This window comes from Branchiostoma floridae, unplaced genomic scaffold, assembly GCF_000003815.2.
Source record: "Branchiostoma floridae strain S238N-H82 unplaced genomic scaffold, Bfl_VNyyK Sc7u5tJ_318, whole genome shotgun sequence".
Taxonomy (NCBI): Eukaryota; Metazoa; Chordata; class Leptocardii; order Amphioxiformes; family Branchiostomatidae; genus Branchiostoma; species Branchiostoma floridae.
Genome location: NW_023365802.1, coordinates 139,091 through 151,071, shown reverse-complemented (window position 1 = coordinate 151,071; position 11,981 = coordinate 139,091). Strand labels below are relative to the sequence as shown.

The 11,981-nt window shown below is 39.8% G+C and overlaps 1 protein-coding gene across 1 annotated transcript; it reads right to left on the bottom strand.

Annotated features, from left to right (window-relative positions):
• Positions 1 to 4,450: 4,450 nt before the first annotated feature.
• Positions 4,451 to 11,727, bottom strand: LOC118408662 (P-selectin-like). Its single transcript, XM_035809517.1, has 8 exons — positions 11,469 to 11,727; positions 7,555 to 7,646; positions 7,191 to 7,382; positions 6,703 to 6,888; positions 6,278 to 6,460; positions 5,861 to 6,043; positions 5,358 to 5,540; positions 4,451 to 4,693 (listed from the first exon to the last, which is right to left on the bottom strand). Exons 1-8 carry the CDS (start codon positions 11,471 to 11,473, stop codon positions 4,557 to 4,559), a joined length of 1,161 nt encoding a protein of 386 aa, XP_035665410.1. The 5' UTR covers positions 11,474 to 11,727; the 3' UTR covers positions 4,451 to 4,556.
• Positions 11,728 to 11,981: the final 254 nt, after the last annotated feature.

Sequence of the window (11,981 nt, the reverse complement as noted above, 5' to 3'; positions counted from 1 at the left end):
AAAACAGTGCAGTGTTTCAAGCTTTAAAAAAATTTGATTTTTGGCCCAACTTTGTAACGCTATAAGTGCCAAGCTGGTAATTTTTTTGGCTTGAAATTTGTACCATATATAGATCATTAGAATATCTATCAAATGCATTGTTGCAAAGTTTGGAGTCTTGTTTGGTTGTCACGTGACTGTCCCCTAAAGTAGGCCACTTTTTGTGTTTGCCGATAATTGTGAACTTTAGCCATGTTCAACGCACGCTACGTGACGAAGTAAACAAGGATTCTTATTCAACTTCTGATCAAATGTACATCTATGTATTGTCTATCATATAAATGCTTGTAGAGTTTCGGATCATAACGTAAAGTCACGTGGTTGTCCCTGAAAGTAGGCCATTTTTTTTCATTTGACAAAAATTGTGACCTTTAGCCATGTTCAACGTACGCTAGATTGCGAAGCAAAATAAAGTTCTGATTCAACTTCCTGTCAAAGGTAAATCTATGTATTGCCTATCAAATGAATACTTGTAGAAAATTAGATCATGAAGTAAAGTCACGTGGTTGTCCTTGAAAGTAGGCCACTTTTTTCATTGGACGAAAATTGTGAATTTTCAAAGTACGCTACGTGTACCCTGGTATCCAGCCGTATTATAGTTCCCGAGTCTCTTTTGTCCTCTTCGCAGATACTGTACATATTTCACTCGTTCTCATTGAATTGTAAATAATGGCCTTATTGACTACATCATTTAGGTATAAGAGGATGTCCCTAGGGACACTTAAATAGTGAGCAGCTTTTTTACACCAGGTCAAATAGAAAGCTTAGAAAGCTTCGAACAATGCTAACGTTCATTACAGTCATTTCTGTACAACATTTTGTAAGCAAGGTGGGATACAAATGGCAGTCAACAACCCTTCCTTGGTTCTTTAGAAAGCCAGAAAAACTGTGCAGCGTCACAAAAACGGTCATTTCTTGTCTTATACGTGCATAATATAACAGTGGCAACTGGCAACCATCAAACTGGTGGTGGTAACGTTTGTTACCGAATTTGGCAACAGGAATAACCCACCTCACACAGCCTCCAAGATCAGTGACAGTACCGATCTGGCGTTATCGGGCAAAGGGCCTGCTCAGCTGGTTTCATCTACCGAACAATCATTCTGGGAACTGAATTGTTACATTTTTGGCTACTACTTGAATTCTTCGTTTGTTCTCAGGCGACAACCATTTTTACGGGGGTGAAATTCCACCCGTGGCTAAGATAATCTTCCAAGCCATCAACCAAAATGAATCTTTTGGAAAACATTCCAGGGATTGTGGAAAAATGAAGGAACCTGTGATTTTGTCTAAAATTTGCTGCAAATCAAGTCGCAAAAGCAGGAGACAGCATTTTTACATTTAAATGAGAACGAGCCATTTGCGAAGAGGACAGAAGAGACTCGCGATCGGGAGCTATAATATAGCTGGATACCAGGCTACACTACGTGACGAAATTAAGAAGAATTCTGATTAAACTTCTGGTCAAATGTACATCTTTGTATTCTTAATTTTCTCTCTTCGAATAAATGCTTGTCGAGTTTCGGGTCATGACAATTAGTCACATGGTTGTCCCTGAAGCCAGGTCACCTTATGTGCTCAACAAAAATTGTGAATTTTAGCGCATTATAGAACATAGCTGAATTTAAAACGACATCTTAGTTACATTATCAAAATTGATATTTACAATTATAACAGAGTCATCGCTTAAGTAAGCTTTGATTTAACACTGTAAGCCCATTATCGGTCATTGTAGTACCAATATGATATGCATTGGACATTGACATTGTTAAAAGAAAGAAACTGTTCAAGAGGCATCTTCTCTAAAGTAACAGAACCTCCTAACAGCATTCAGCTAACTATCTGCCCTACTTTAGGGAGCAACTGCACCGCAAAGAAAGACGACCACAAGCCTTACTAACACTCATTCAACAGACAATGTTAAGGGCTACACATGATCGGAGTCAGTGCCAGTAAAGTATTTCAGTTCCCCAATTCGACAGATTTAACTACAGCCCTAAATGGTGATTTCTGGCCAAAAGCAAAATTTGACCTACTTTCAGGGAAAACCACGTGACTAAAAGTCATGATCTGCAACTCTGCAAGCATTCATCTGATAGACAATACCTAGATGTACATTTGACTTGAAGTTGAATAAGAATTCTTGTTCACTTTGACACCCAGCATACTTTGATCAAAGCTACAATTCACAATTTTCGTCAAATGCAAAACATGGCCTACTTTCAGGGACAGCCACGTGACTGAACGTCATGATCCGAAACTTTGCAAGCATTCATTTGATAGACAATACATAGATGTACATTTGACTAGAAGTTAAATAAGAATCCTTGTTTACTTCGTCACGTAGCGTACGTTGAACATGGCTAAAATTCACAATTTTCGTCAAATGCAGAAAATGGCCTACTTTCAGGGACAACCACGTGACTAAACGTCATGACCGGAAACTCTACAAGCATTTTTTTGATAGGCAATACATAGATACACATTTGATAAGAAGTTGATTTAGAAATATATTTTACTTCTTCACGTAGCGTACTTTAAACATGGCTAAAGTTCACAATTATCGGCAAACACAAAAAGTGGCCTACTTTAGGGGGCAGTCACGTGACAACCAAACAAGACTCCAAACTTTGCAACAATGCATTTGATAGATATTCTAATGATCTATATATGATACAAATTTCAAGCCAAAAAAATTACCAGCTTGGCACTTATAGCGTTACAAAGTTGGGCCAAAAATCAAATTTTTTTAAAGCTTGAAACATTGCACTGTTTTCAGGCTGCCCAAGAACGAAAATGTACGACTTTGGAAATTTCACAACAATTTTTAAAAAGCCAAAATGTTGGTCTATTTAGATCTTGTTTTGTTTTGATGATAGGTTTAAAGGTGTTGCCAAGACAGTGCCGTAAAATATGCTGATTTCTGTGTTTTTGAGATGCGAAAATTGGGGAAAATGGCCAGAAAACTTTGTTTGCCCGTTACCATGGCAACAAGGAGTTTTGATCTAAAAGAAATCTATTTTGAGGGGTTGTGGACCAAGTACTATCACTGTGCAAAATATGAGCCAAATCTATTTTTTGACCTTTGCCACCATTGTTTGATCCTTACAGACATTTGCTCTTAATAATTACAGAAAAGACTACCTGACAAAATCAGTACATTCCTCACCATTGCCACCTTCATATCGACGATAAATACTTGACCTGTGTTTTATTATACAAATGCTTCCTAGGACATTGCGATCTCGACATTAACAAGTTCATCAAACTCCTCAAGCATCTTTACGATCAACCTCTCAATGTAAATTTCAACCATGAAGGGATTTGACAAAGTATATTTGAATATTTCTTTATCATTTCCTTAGCATGTGGTAAAGTAAATACACAAGAGGGTCCACAGGAGGACCCGTGTTTGTTCTGGACACTTAGGGTTGCCCGAATATGATTGAAACTCGTTTACAAAAATGCTTTCTTCGCGTAGGTCAAAGTACGTGACTCCCGGAAGTCAAATTTTGCTATCCTTTTCCATGCTCAAGAATATAGTTACTTTGCAGAGGCCATGCAAAAATGTGGAAATTCTGAAAATTCTTTAACTTACCAAATATTTGGACCTCAATTCTTGACAACTAGGATGAGATTCTCTATCTGGTTTTACTAGATGTATGTGTTTATGGGAAACACGAAGCCCATCAAATTGCTGATTTGTTTTGATTGTAGAACATGACACGACTCTCTAAAAGAATCTTTTTAGAGGGCCGTCAAATTTATCGTTGAAATGATACATCAATCACATATAAGGACAGTTTAGAGAATATTCTTCGACCAGTGACACTTTTGGAGGTATATACCTATACGTTTTAAAAGTGCCACTGATTAAAGAATATTTTATTAACAAGATTTCTAACATCAGATTTCTATGTATTCACACATCGCGAATAAAACAAACAAAAGGGATAAGTGTCCCGAACCCCAGTTTATTACCATTTAGTAAAGTCATCACATACGAACTCTTTTATATAATTGATGTCAAATAAACTAGTTGTTTTCTGGAGAAAAAAGAGCTCTCTTGACCATTTTATATATTGTAAGAATTTGCTTTACTATGACTTCCACCTTTATCCACCCCTATCTCCATAGGTGAGCAGTACTCATATTTTATCGGTCACTAAATGTTTATATATAGGTGTGATTACTTGGATTACAAATATTGAAACTAATCAACATTGCTTGAAGTTACGTACCTTATATGTAAGGAACTGAAATATTATTCAAACATGCAGTACTTTTAATTGCCAATTTACTCAATTCAATAAAATCAAAATCATACCTTATAGAGCTCGTCTTAACTCCAGTTTAGGTGAATAAATTTGTAGCTATAGGTTAGTCATGAAGCACCATGAAGAGGAACGCGTCTAATTCGAACTAGATTTTTATTGTTTTACATGAATATTAGTCAAGCATTCGGCATCTATTTCAGAGGGATTTTTTTTTGTTATACACAAAGCGTTAGATGTGGTCTAGCCATATGTGGGACTCATGCAGACACGTCCACAGCCGTTGGAGCAACACTTCTGTCCGAACCTGCAGTTAGAATCAGCGTAACAGCGATTCACACAGATGCCAGGGCCAATGGGTATAGGGCAATCGCCTCCGCCTGGAAAATAACATGAAGATTTAGATACAATTACTCATCTGGTCTCATCTATCCCTTACTAGTCTAACTAGCTGGCCTCTGGGGTACCACAGATCTTACAGCCAGTTGTCTCTACCCTTCTAATTTTTTTTGTTCTTCTCAATGCTGCCAGGCCTGTCCTTTCTCTGATGCCATCAATCGTTTACGTTGCCTACCCCTCTTTTCTCATTTCTGGGTGGATTATTTCATGTGCAGTCGGATTGGCTAATAAGAAAGTCGTTTGTAAATTTACCAATCAATTCATAGAGTTTGTAGGTCTCCATCTTTATAGATATATTAGAAAGGTAATAAAGAAAATGATGTTTTTTAGCTTGTCTTCAACAATAAATTATGAGTTTTGCTCAGTTCAGCTCATTTTTTCGATAGGGGTACTTCTGTTTATTGCTACTTTAAAGGCCTGTATTTTGTGTGTATTTGCTTATGAGGAGGATAACTACAAAACAATGGCTTTTGAATGTTTAATGAAAGGGAAATGGCTACGTAATGAGGTAATGAGAAAAAATATGAAATGTCTGAATGAAACACAATCCGTTCTTTCTGTTAGTAGGGAGGTAAATGGAAATATGCTCAGTTAATTTAGATGCTTGGTAAGCTCTCGTTTTCTACTCTTGATCCCGATACGTACCTCTCCTGCAGACCAAGTTGGTCCCAGCCCAGGTCCCGTAATTGCAGGTCCTGATGTTACTACCGAAGACCTGGGTGTATCCGGGACGGCACCGGTAGGTACACCTCTCCCTATTGGTGTAGGGGTAGTTACAGCCACTCCGGTAGGTGTAGGCCGGAGATGGTGGTGAAGGGCAGGTCGATCCTGAAAACGTATTGAATGAGTTTGTTGAATTGTAACTTAAAATTTTGAAAAAGAAGTTCTTAGATACGTGTTTCATCCTTTCTTACATCAGGGAAATGCAATATACGCATATTTTAGATATATATATTAATGCTTTTCTAATGATCTACTTATCCCAGCACGTACTATGTACCTCTCCTACAGACGAGGTTGGTTTCAGTCCAGGTCCATAAGAGCATGTCCTGACTGCACTACCTGTTTATTCTTTCTATCAAAGAAATATGCTCAGTTAAGTTTTTTTCTATGTTCCGTGGCTTTAGGATATAACAGGAGATACCTACCTCGCCTGCAGACCAGGTTTGTTCCATCCCAGCGGCCACCAGAGCAGGTCCGGGTGGAGTCACCGGAGACCCGACTGTAGCCGGTACGGCACCGATAGGTACACCTCTCCCCATTGGTGTAGGGGGAGTAACAGCCGCTCCGATAGGTGTAGGACAGGGTTGGTGGTGAAGAACAGGTCGACCCTGAGTATGTATCATGGCAGATTTGAAAACATGGCATCATATTCTAACGTGGTTTCAAAGAAAAAAGGGTACATCCAAGCCATTACGAGACTATCAAATACCATAATTCTTAAAGACCAAGTTTATTCTTTCTATCAGGGAAATGATAATATTTTCGGTTAAGTTTTTTTTTCTTCTTAATGCTCCGTCGCTTAAAGCCCGACAGCACTTTAAGATATCACAGGCGACACATACCTCGCCGACAGACCAGGTTTGTTCCAACCCAGCGGCCACCAGAGCAGGTCCTGGTGTAGTCTCCGGAGACCCGACTGTACCCGGTACGGCACCGGTAGGTACACCTCTCCCCATTGGTGTAGGGGTAGTTACAACCTCTCCGGTAGGTGTAGGCCAGGGTTGGTGGTGAAGAACAGGTCGACCCTAAGTACGTATAAAGGTAGATTTGGAAACATGGCATTGAGATTATTTTCTAACGTGGTTTCAAAGCTAAAAGGGTGCATCCAGGCCATTAGGAGACTATTAGATACTTGAATTCTTACAGATCAAGTTCATTTATTCTACCAAGAAAATAATAATAATATCGGTTAATTTTTTTTTCTACTTTTTAATATTCCGTCGCTTTAGACCCGACAACACTTTAAGATATCACAGGCGACACATACCTCGCCTACAGATCAGGTTTGATCCAGCCCAGCCGCCACCGGAGCAGGTCCTGGTGTAGTCTCCAGAGACCCGACTGTACCCGGTACGGCACCGGTAGGTACACCTCTCCCCATTGGTGTAGGGGGAGTAACAGCCGCTCCGATAGGTGTAGGACAGGGTTGGCGGTGAAGAGCAGTATGTTGACACTGATTAAAAACCACAACACAAGGAAACCCAGATATTTAATGTGACGCATTAAAAAGAACAATTGTGTGATGATGGGCAGGTAGACACTCGTACAAATTAAAGTAGCATTGAACATGAAATTCAGCTTCTTTTTAATCTTGTTTTAGAAGGTAAAATGGAAAGTTCGAATAAAATGGTGGTATTCTATTTTGAATACAAAACTACCTTCCTTTCTCACGTAAACATGCAATGCACGCAATCTTGTATCTTTTTCAGCTATTCTTTTGCCCAATGTCTACATATCCTAGAGTGTGATATGTACCTCCCCTGCAGACGAGGTTGGTTCCACTCCAGCTTCCACTAGAGCAGGTTCTGGTGTAGTCACCGGAGACCCGACTGTATCCAGACAGGCACCGGTAGGTACATCTCTCCCCATGGGTGTAGGGGGAGTAACAGCCGCTCCTTGTGGTGAAGGACAGGGTTGGTGGTGAGGAGCAGCCTGTTGGCGCTGGAACTGATTTAAAAAAAAATCCTAAGAAACAAATTTCAATATCACCAGAAAAAGAATGCCGTTGGCAATGTTTATTTTATACATCACATGAAATCATCCACAAATGCTCACAATAATTGGACATTTCTGCTGCAAGATAAGTGAAAGAACGATACACACTGGTTAACGTACTTACCACGACGACGACGCCGACGACGACGACGCCATGCGTCTGACGTTAGGATAAGTGCAGATATCAGGAGCAGTAGAAACACACACTGCAAAAACCTGAAAGTATAGAACAAGAATGAAGATCCATCCGGCCAATTTAAACAATGTTTTGATTTACATGTTATAGAAATTTTCTCTCTATATACATAACCTTGTCCATGTCAATTCTAAGTCCACGTAATTATGACTGGCAGGCAGCCAAACCCCTGTGACACAGCTGACATTTCCATAAAGGAAGTAAAATTCAGCACAATTGACCCCTACCACGACCTTTACCCCAAAAACACAATAGGTCTTGTACCTTTATCGTGGCTAAGAGTACAACATCGGTGGGATGAGAGAGATAGAGAGAGAAAGAGAGAGAGGACCATTCCTTGGTCTAGTATTATCCTCAGGTACGTCATGCTGGCAGACAGCCAAACTCGTGTGAGGAGAAGCAACAATTACTTTGAAGGACTCAAATTCCAAAGAAAGCGACATATTTAGCAAACCTCCGATACTTTGACCATGCATATTTATGTAATAGCGTCTCTCTAACAACGTCATGTTCGTCAGAAAGTATAGAAAATCTAAGAGAGACCACTAGGAACAAAGTTTAAAGGCTTCAAAACACGGTTACGCCTATCGTTAATGGTGCGCAAGTAACTATATTGTTTTGGAAGGTACCATGATGTGTATTCTCCAAAATGCGTCGTATTGTACGTATCAATGATTCTAAAAAAATGATAGTAGATTATATTTAAAGATAGAAATAAAATAAACCTTTTTCTTGTTTACAAAAGACATATATTATATTGGGTTAAGCATAAAACAAGAGATTCGAAGCTAAAGATGGTATGGTCCGATAAACAAATTGTATTTGTTCGCACAGAAGACCGATACTAGCGGCATTGGTATCATCTGATATATCAAAAAAAAAGCAACAACAACACAATACTGCGTTCACAGAGAAAATCAACAACATGCCAACATCAGGAATGTTCACAGCAAAGAAACTTACCAAGTTCTTCCCTATAATAATAAACATTCTAGCCGGGTAAGATCACCTACTTCTTTTCGAAAACAGTAAACAAAACAGTGGACCAAGGATTGACTTCCCCTTCTTAAGACTGCGACTCTGTCCGGTAGCCTGTATGTCGGGTGAGCAGCTGCTAGTTTCAGAGACAAGGCCGCTAACCGGTGGACTATGCTCGCTACTATACAATGCTTTAAGCACGTAAAGATGCTAAATAAAGGATTCAGTGCAGTATGCGCAATTTCCATCATGAAAGTTCGAACACAGATCACCACCTACTTCATACTGAAGTTGCCCAGATGCAGTCCCAGTGCACGAGGCAAATGTTTCTGTCAGAGTGGTGACCAAACTTCCTCCCGCCGCAGAGCTGTGCGGAATGAGAGCTGGACTTCGATCTTATGATCTGTTTGATAATTGACTAATTTCACAAACGGGTGTGTTTTCAGGGAAAAAAGGTGCAGCAACACGTGACTCTTTTGAAGTTTAGTTAGGTAGAATGTAATCGTCGCTTTTTTTTAATGTAGGCAGTTCTTATTTCTTTATTATCGGTACAGACAGCCAGGTGACGTCACCTGGATCCCATTGTCTCTTGTGAATATTAATGAGCTCAGTAAAGTCCCGAAACGTTTCGACTGCTGGCACACTGACACACTCCAGGGGCTGGTGGTCACCAGATCCGAGTAGACTGTCTACGCCCAGTGCAAAACAACGTGGTGAGAACTGTCGGAACTGTCTCAAGCCGCCACGCATCAACTCATGATGCAAGTGAACGATTGATTGACTGAAGTGATCTGTTAACATTAGCAACGTACTTGTTAGATGACATCATTAAAATCATCCTGTCGTTAAGCTTAGTAGATCACTAATTACCGTTAACAACACAGATTTGGAAGTGTTGTAGTTTAAGTAGTTCATTAAAAAGAAAACCTTCATCGTGATGGCCATTCCAAGTTATAGCTATGCTCTAATCTGATCCTCAGGTACTTTATGTTGGCAAGCAGACAAAATTGTTGACAAGCTGTGCAAACATGAACCATTTCCTTAAAGGATGATCCCAAAGTTCAATGTAGCGGTATTTTTTGTACAATTTTTACAGTTTGTCCTTGTAACGCTGAGGTTGTGATATCTCGATATGTTCAATAGTGAATAAGACAGTACAATTAAATGAAGCGACTTGAAGTTATTAAACTTCAATGACCTCAAACACCAGACAACTTCTATCGTTAATAATCCGTAAGTGGTTGCTAAGAATTGGAAGATACCAGCATCCCATTACTGAAATCCTTTACTGCTGCCATCATGCCTGGTAAATAAAACATATCTTGATTGACAGTAGACACTGATTTGGGGAGAAACACCAAGCTACGATCTCAACCGGCCTTGGCATATAAACAACTTGTTATTGTATCTGTTCAATCAGGAGGAAAAAAGTTCAACCATGCCATATTTGTTACTGGGTCACTGGCACATGTATATATGTGACATTTTCTGAAGGGTGTAAAGTAGCATCTAAGATAGCAGAATGTCTTTATTAGTAAAAACCACTTGTTTACAAAATCAACCTGACAAGTCGTAGGAAGTCTCGCTGTAATGTGGGGTGGAAGATCAGCTAATAAGACAAATGTTGTTTTATGCATGCAAGAATGACACACAGCAAAATCTACATTATATAAATGGAGTGTTCGGTGGGTATTCTAGCGGGGCATCCTTTCGCCACCCTCAAACTTAGAAGGGTAATGCGCTCAGCATGTAGAGCGTTCCACGTCACAAGGAAATGGCCTTTGTGAATTTTGATCGTCGATGTTGAAAGAACTCCATTTACTCCTCCCCCCCCCCCCAAGCACAAGAATTCATGCATACAGTACCTTTACCATGGCCAAAGGCACATTATCGCGGTTGGATGAGAAAGAGAGAGAGATGAACATTGCGTAATCTAGTACTATCTTCAGGTACGTCATGCTGGCAGACAGCCAAACCCGTGTATGAAGGTCGTGCTAGCAGCAACCATTTCCTCGAAGGTCTCAAATTTCAATCAATGCGACACATTTAGCAAACATTTAACACTTTGACCATCCATATGTATGTAATTGTGTCACTCTTCTAACGTCATGCTCCTCTGAAATTTAAGAAAATCTAAGACAGACAACTAGGAACAAAGTTCAAAGGCCTCAAAACACGGCTACGCCTATTGTTACTGGTGCAAAGTAACTACTTTGATTTGGAAGGTACCATGATATGTGTCTTATTGCCATTCTCTAAAATGCTTCGCATCGTACGTAACAAGATTTAGATGATAGTAGATCAACTTTAACAATAGAAATGAAATAAACCCTGTTCTTGTTGACGACAGACATGTATTGGGTTAAGCAGAAAACCCGAGGTCCGAAGCTCGAGACGGTATGATCTGACAAACAATGCAATGTCATGTACGTGCGTATTTGTTCGCACAGTTCTAAGACCGATACTAGAGGCATGGGTATCATGTGTTACGTACCGATAAACAACACGATGATGTGTTTACACAGAGGACAGACAACATGTCAGCACTTAGGAATGTCCACACCGATGAAAGTCACAAAATTCTTTTTGAAAATTATAAGATTAGACGATCTAGCCGGGTAAATTTGCCTGGTTCTTTTCGACAACCATAAGGAACAGCGGACGAAGGATTGACTCCCCGTCCCGAGGACTGTGACTCAGTCCGGTAGCCTGTATTTCGGGTAAGCAGCTCCTAGTTCCAGAGACAACGTCGCTGGTCAGTGGACTCGCTACTATACATGCTGTAGGCACGTATAGATACTAAATAAAGATGTCAGTGCAGATTGTGCAATTTCCATTATGAACAACAACAGATCACCACTTACTTCATGTTGAAGTTGCCCAGATGCAGTCCCAGTGCACGAGGCTAATTTTTCTTTCAGAGTGGTGACCAAACTTCCTCCCGCCGCAGTCCAGAGTTGTGTGGAATGAGAGCTGGGCTTCAGTCTTATGATCTACTTGATAATTGACCAATTTCATAAACGGGTGTGTTTTCAGAGAAAAAAAGGTGCAGCAACTCGTGACTCCTTTGATGTTCAGGCAGGTAGAAGAAATCGCTGCTAATTTTAAAGTAGGTGGGTGTTATTTCTTTGTTATCTGTACAGACAAACAGGTGACGTTACCTGGATCCTATTGTCCATTGTGAATACTAATGAGCTCGGTAAAGTCCCGAAACTTTTCGACTGCTGGAACTGAAGTAATCTGTTTACATGAAGGTACTTGTCAGGTGGCATCGTTAAAATCATTCTGTTATTTAACGCTTTTGAACGATACCTAAGCTTACTATATGGCTAATTAAGTGTTGAAGTTTAATTTGTTCTTTACAAAGAAGAAATAAC

Bases quoted from the DNA above. Each gene is read 5' to 3' on its own strand.
- LOC118408662 (XM_035809517.1), bottom strand. The intron at 6,889-7,190 runs GTACATATCACA...GTTTTTAATCAG, and splicing joins CAACCTCGTCTGCAGGGGAG to TGTCAACATACTGCTCTTCA. The intron at 4,694-5,357 runs GTACGTATCGGG...GTTATTTTCCAG, and splicing joins CAACTTGGTCTGCAGGAGAG to GCGGAGGCGATTGCCCTATA.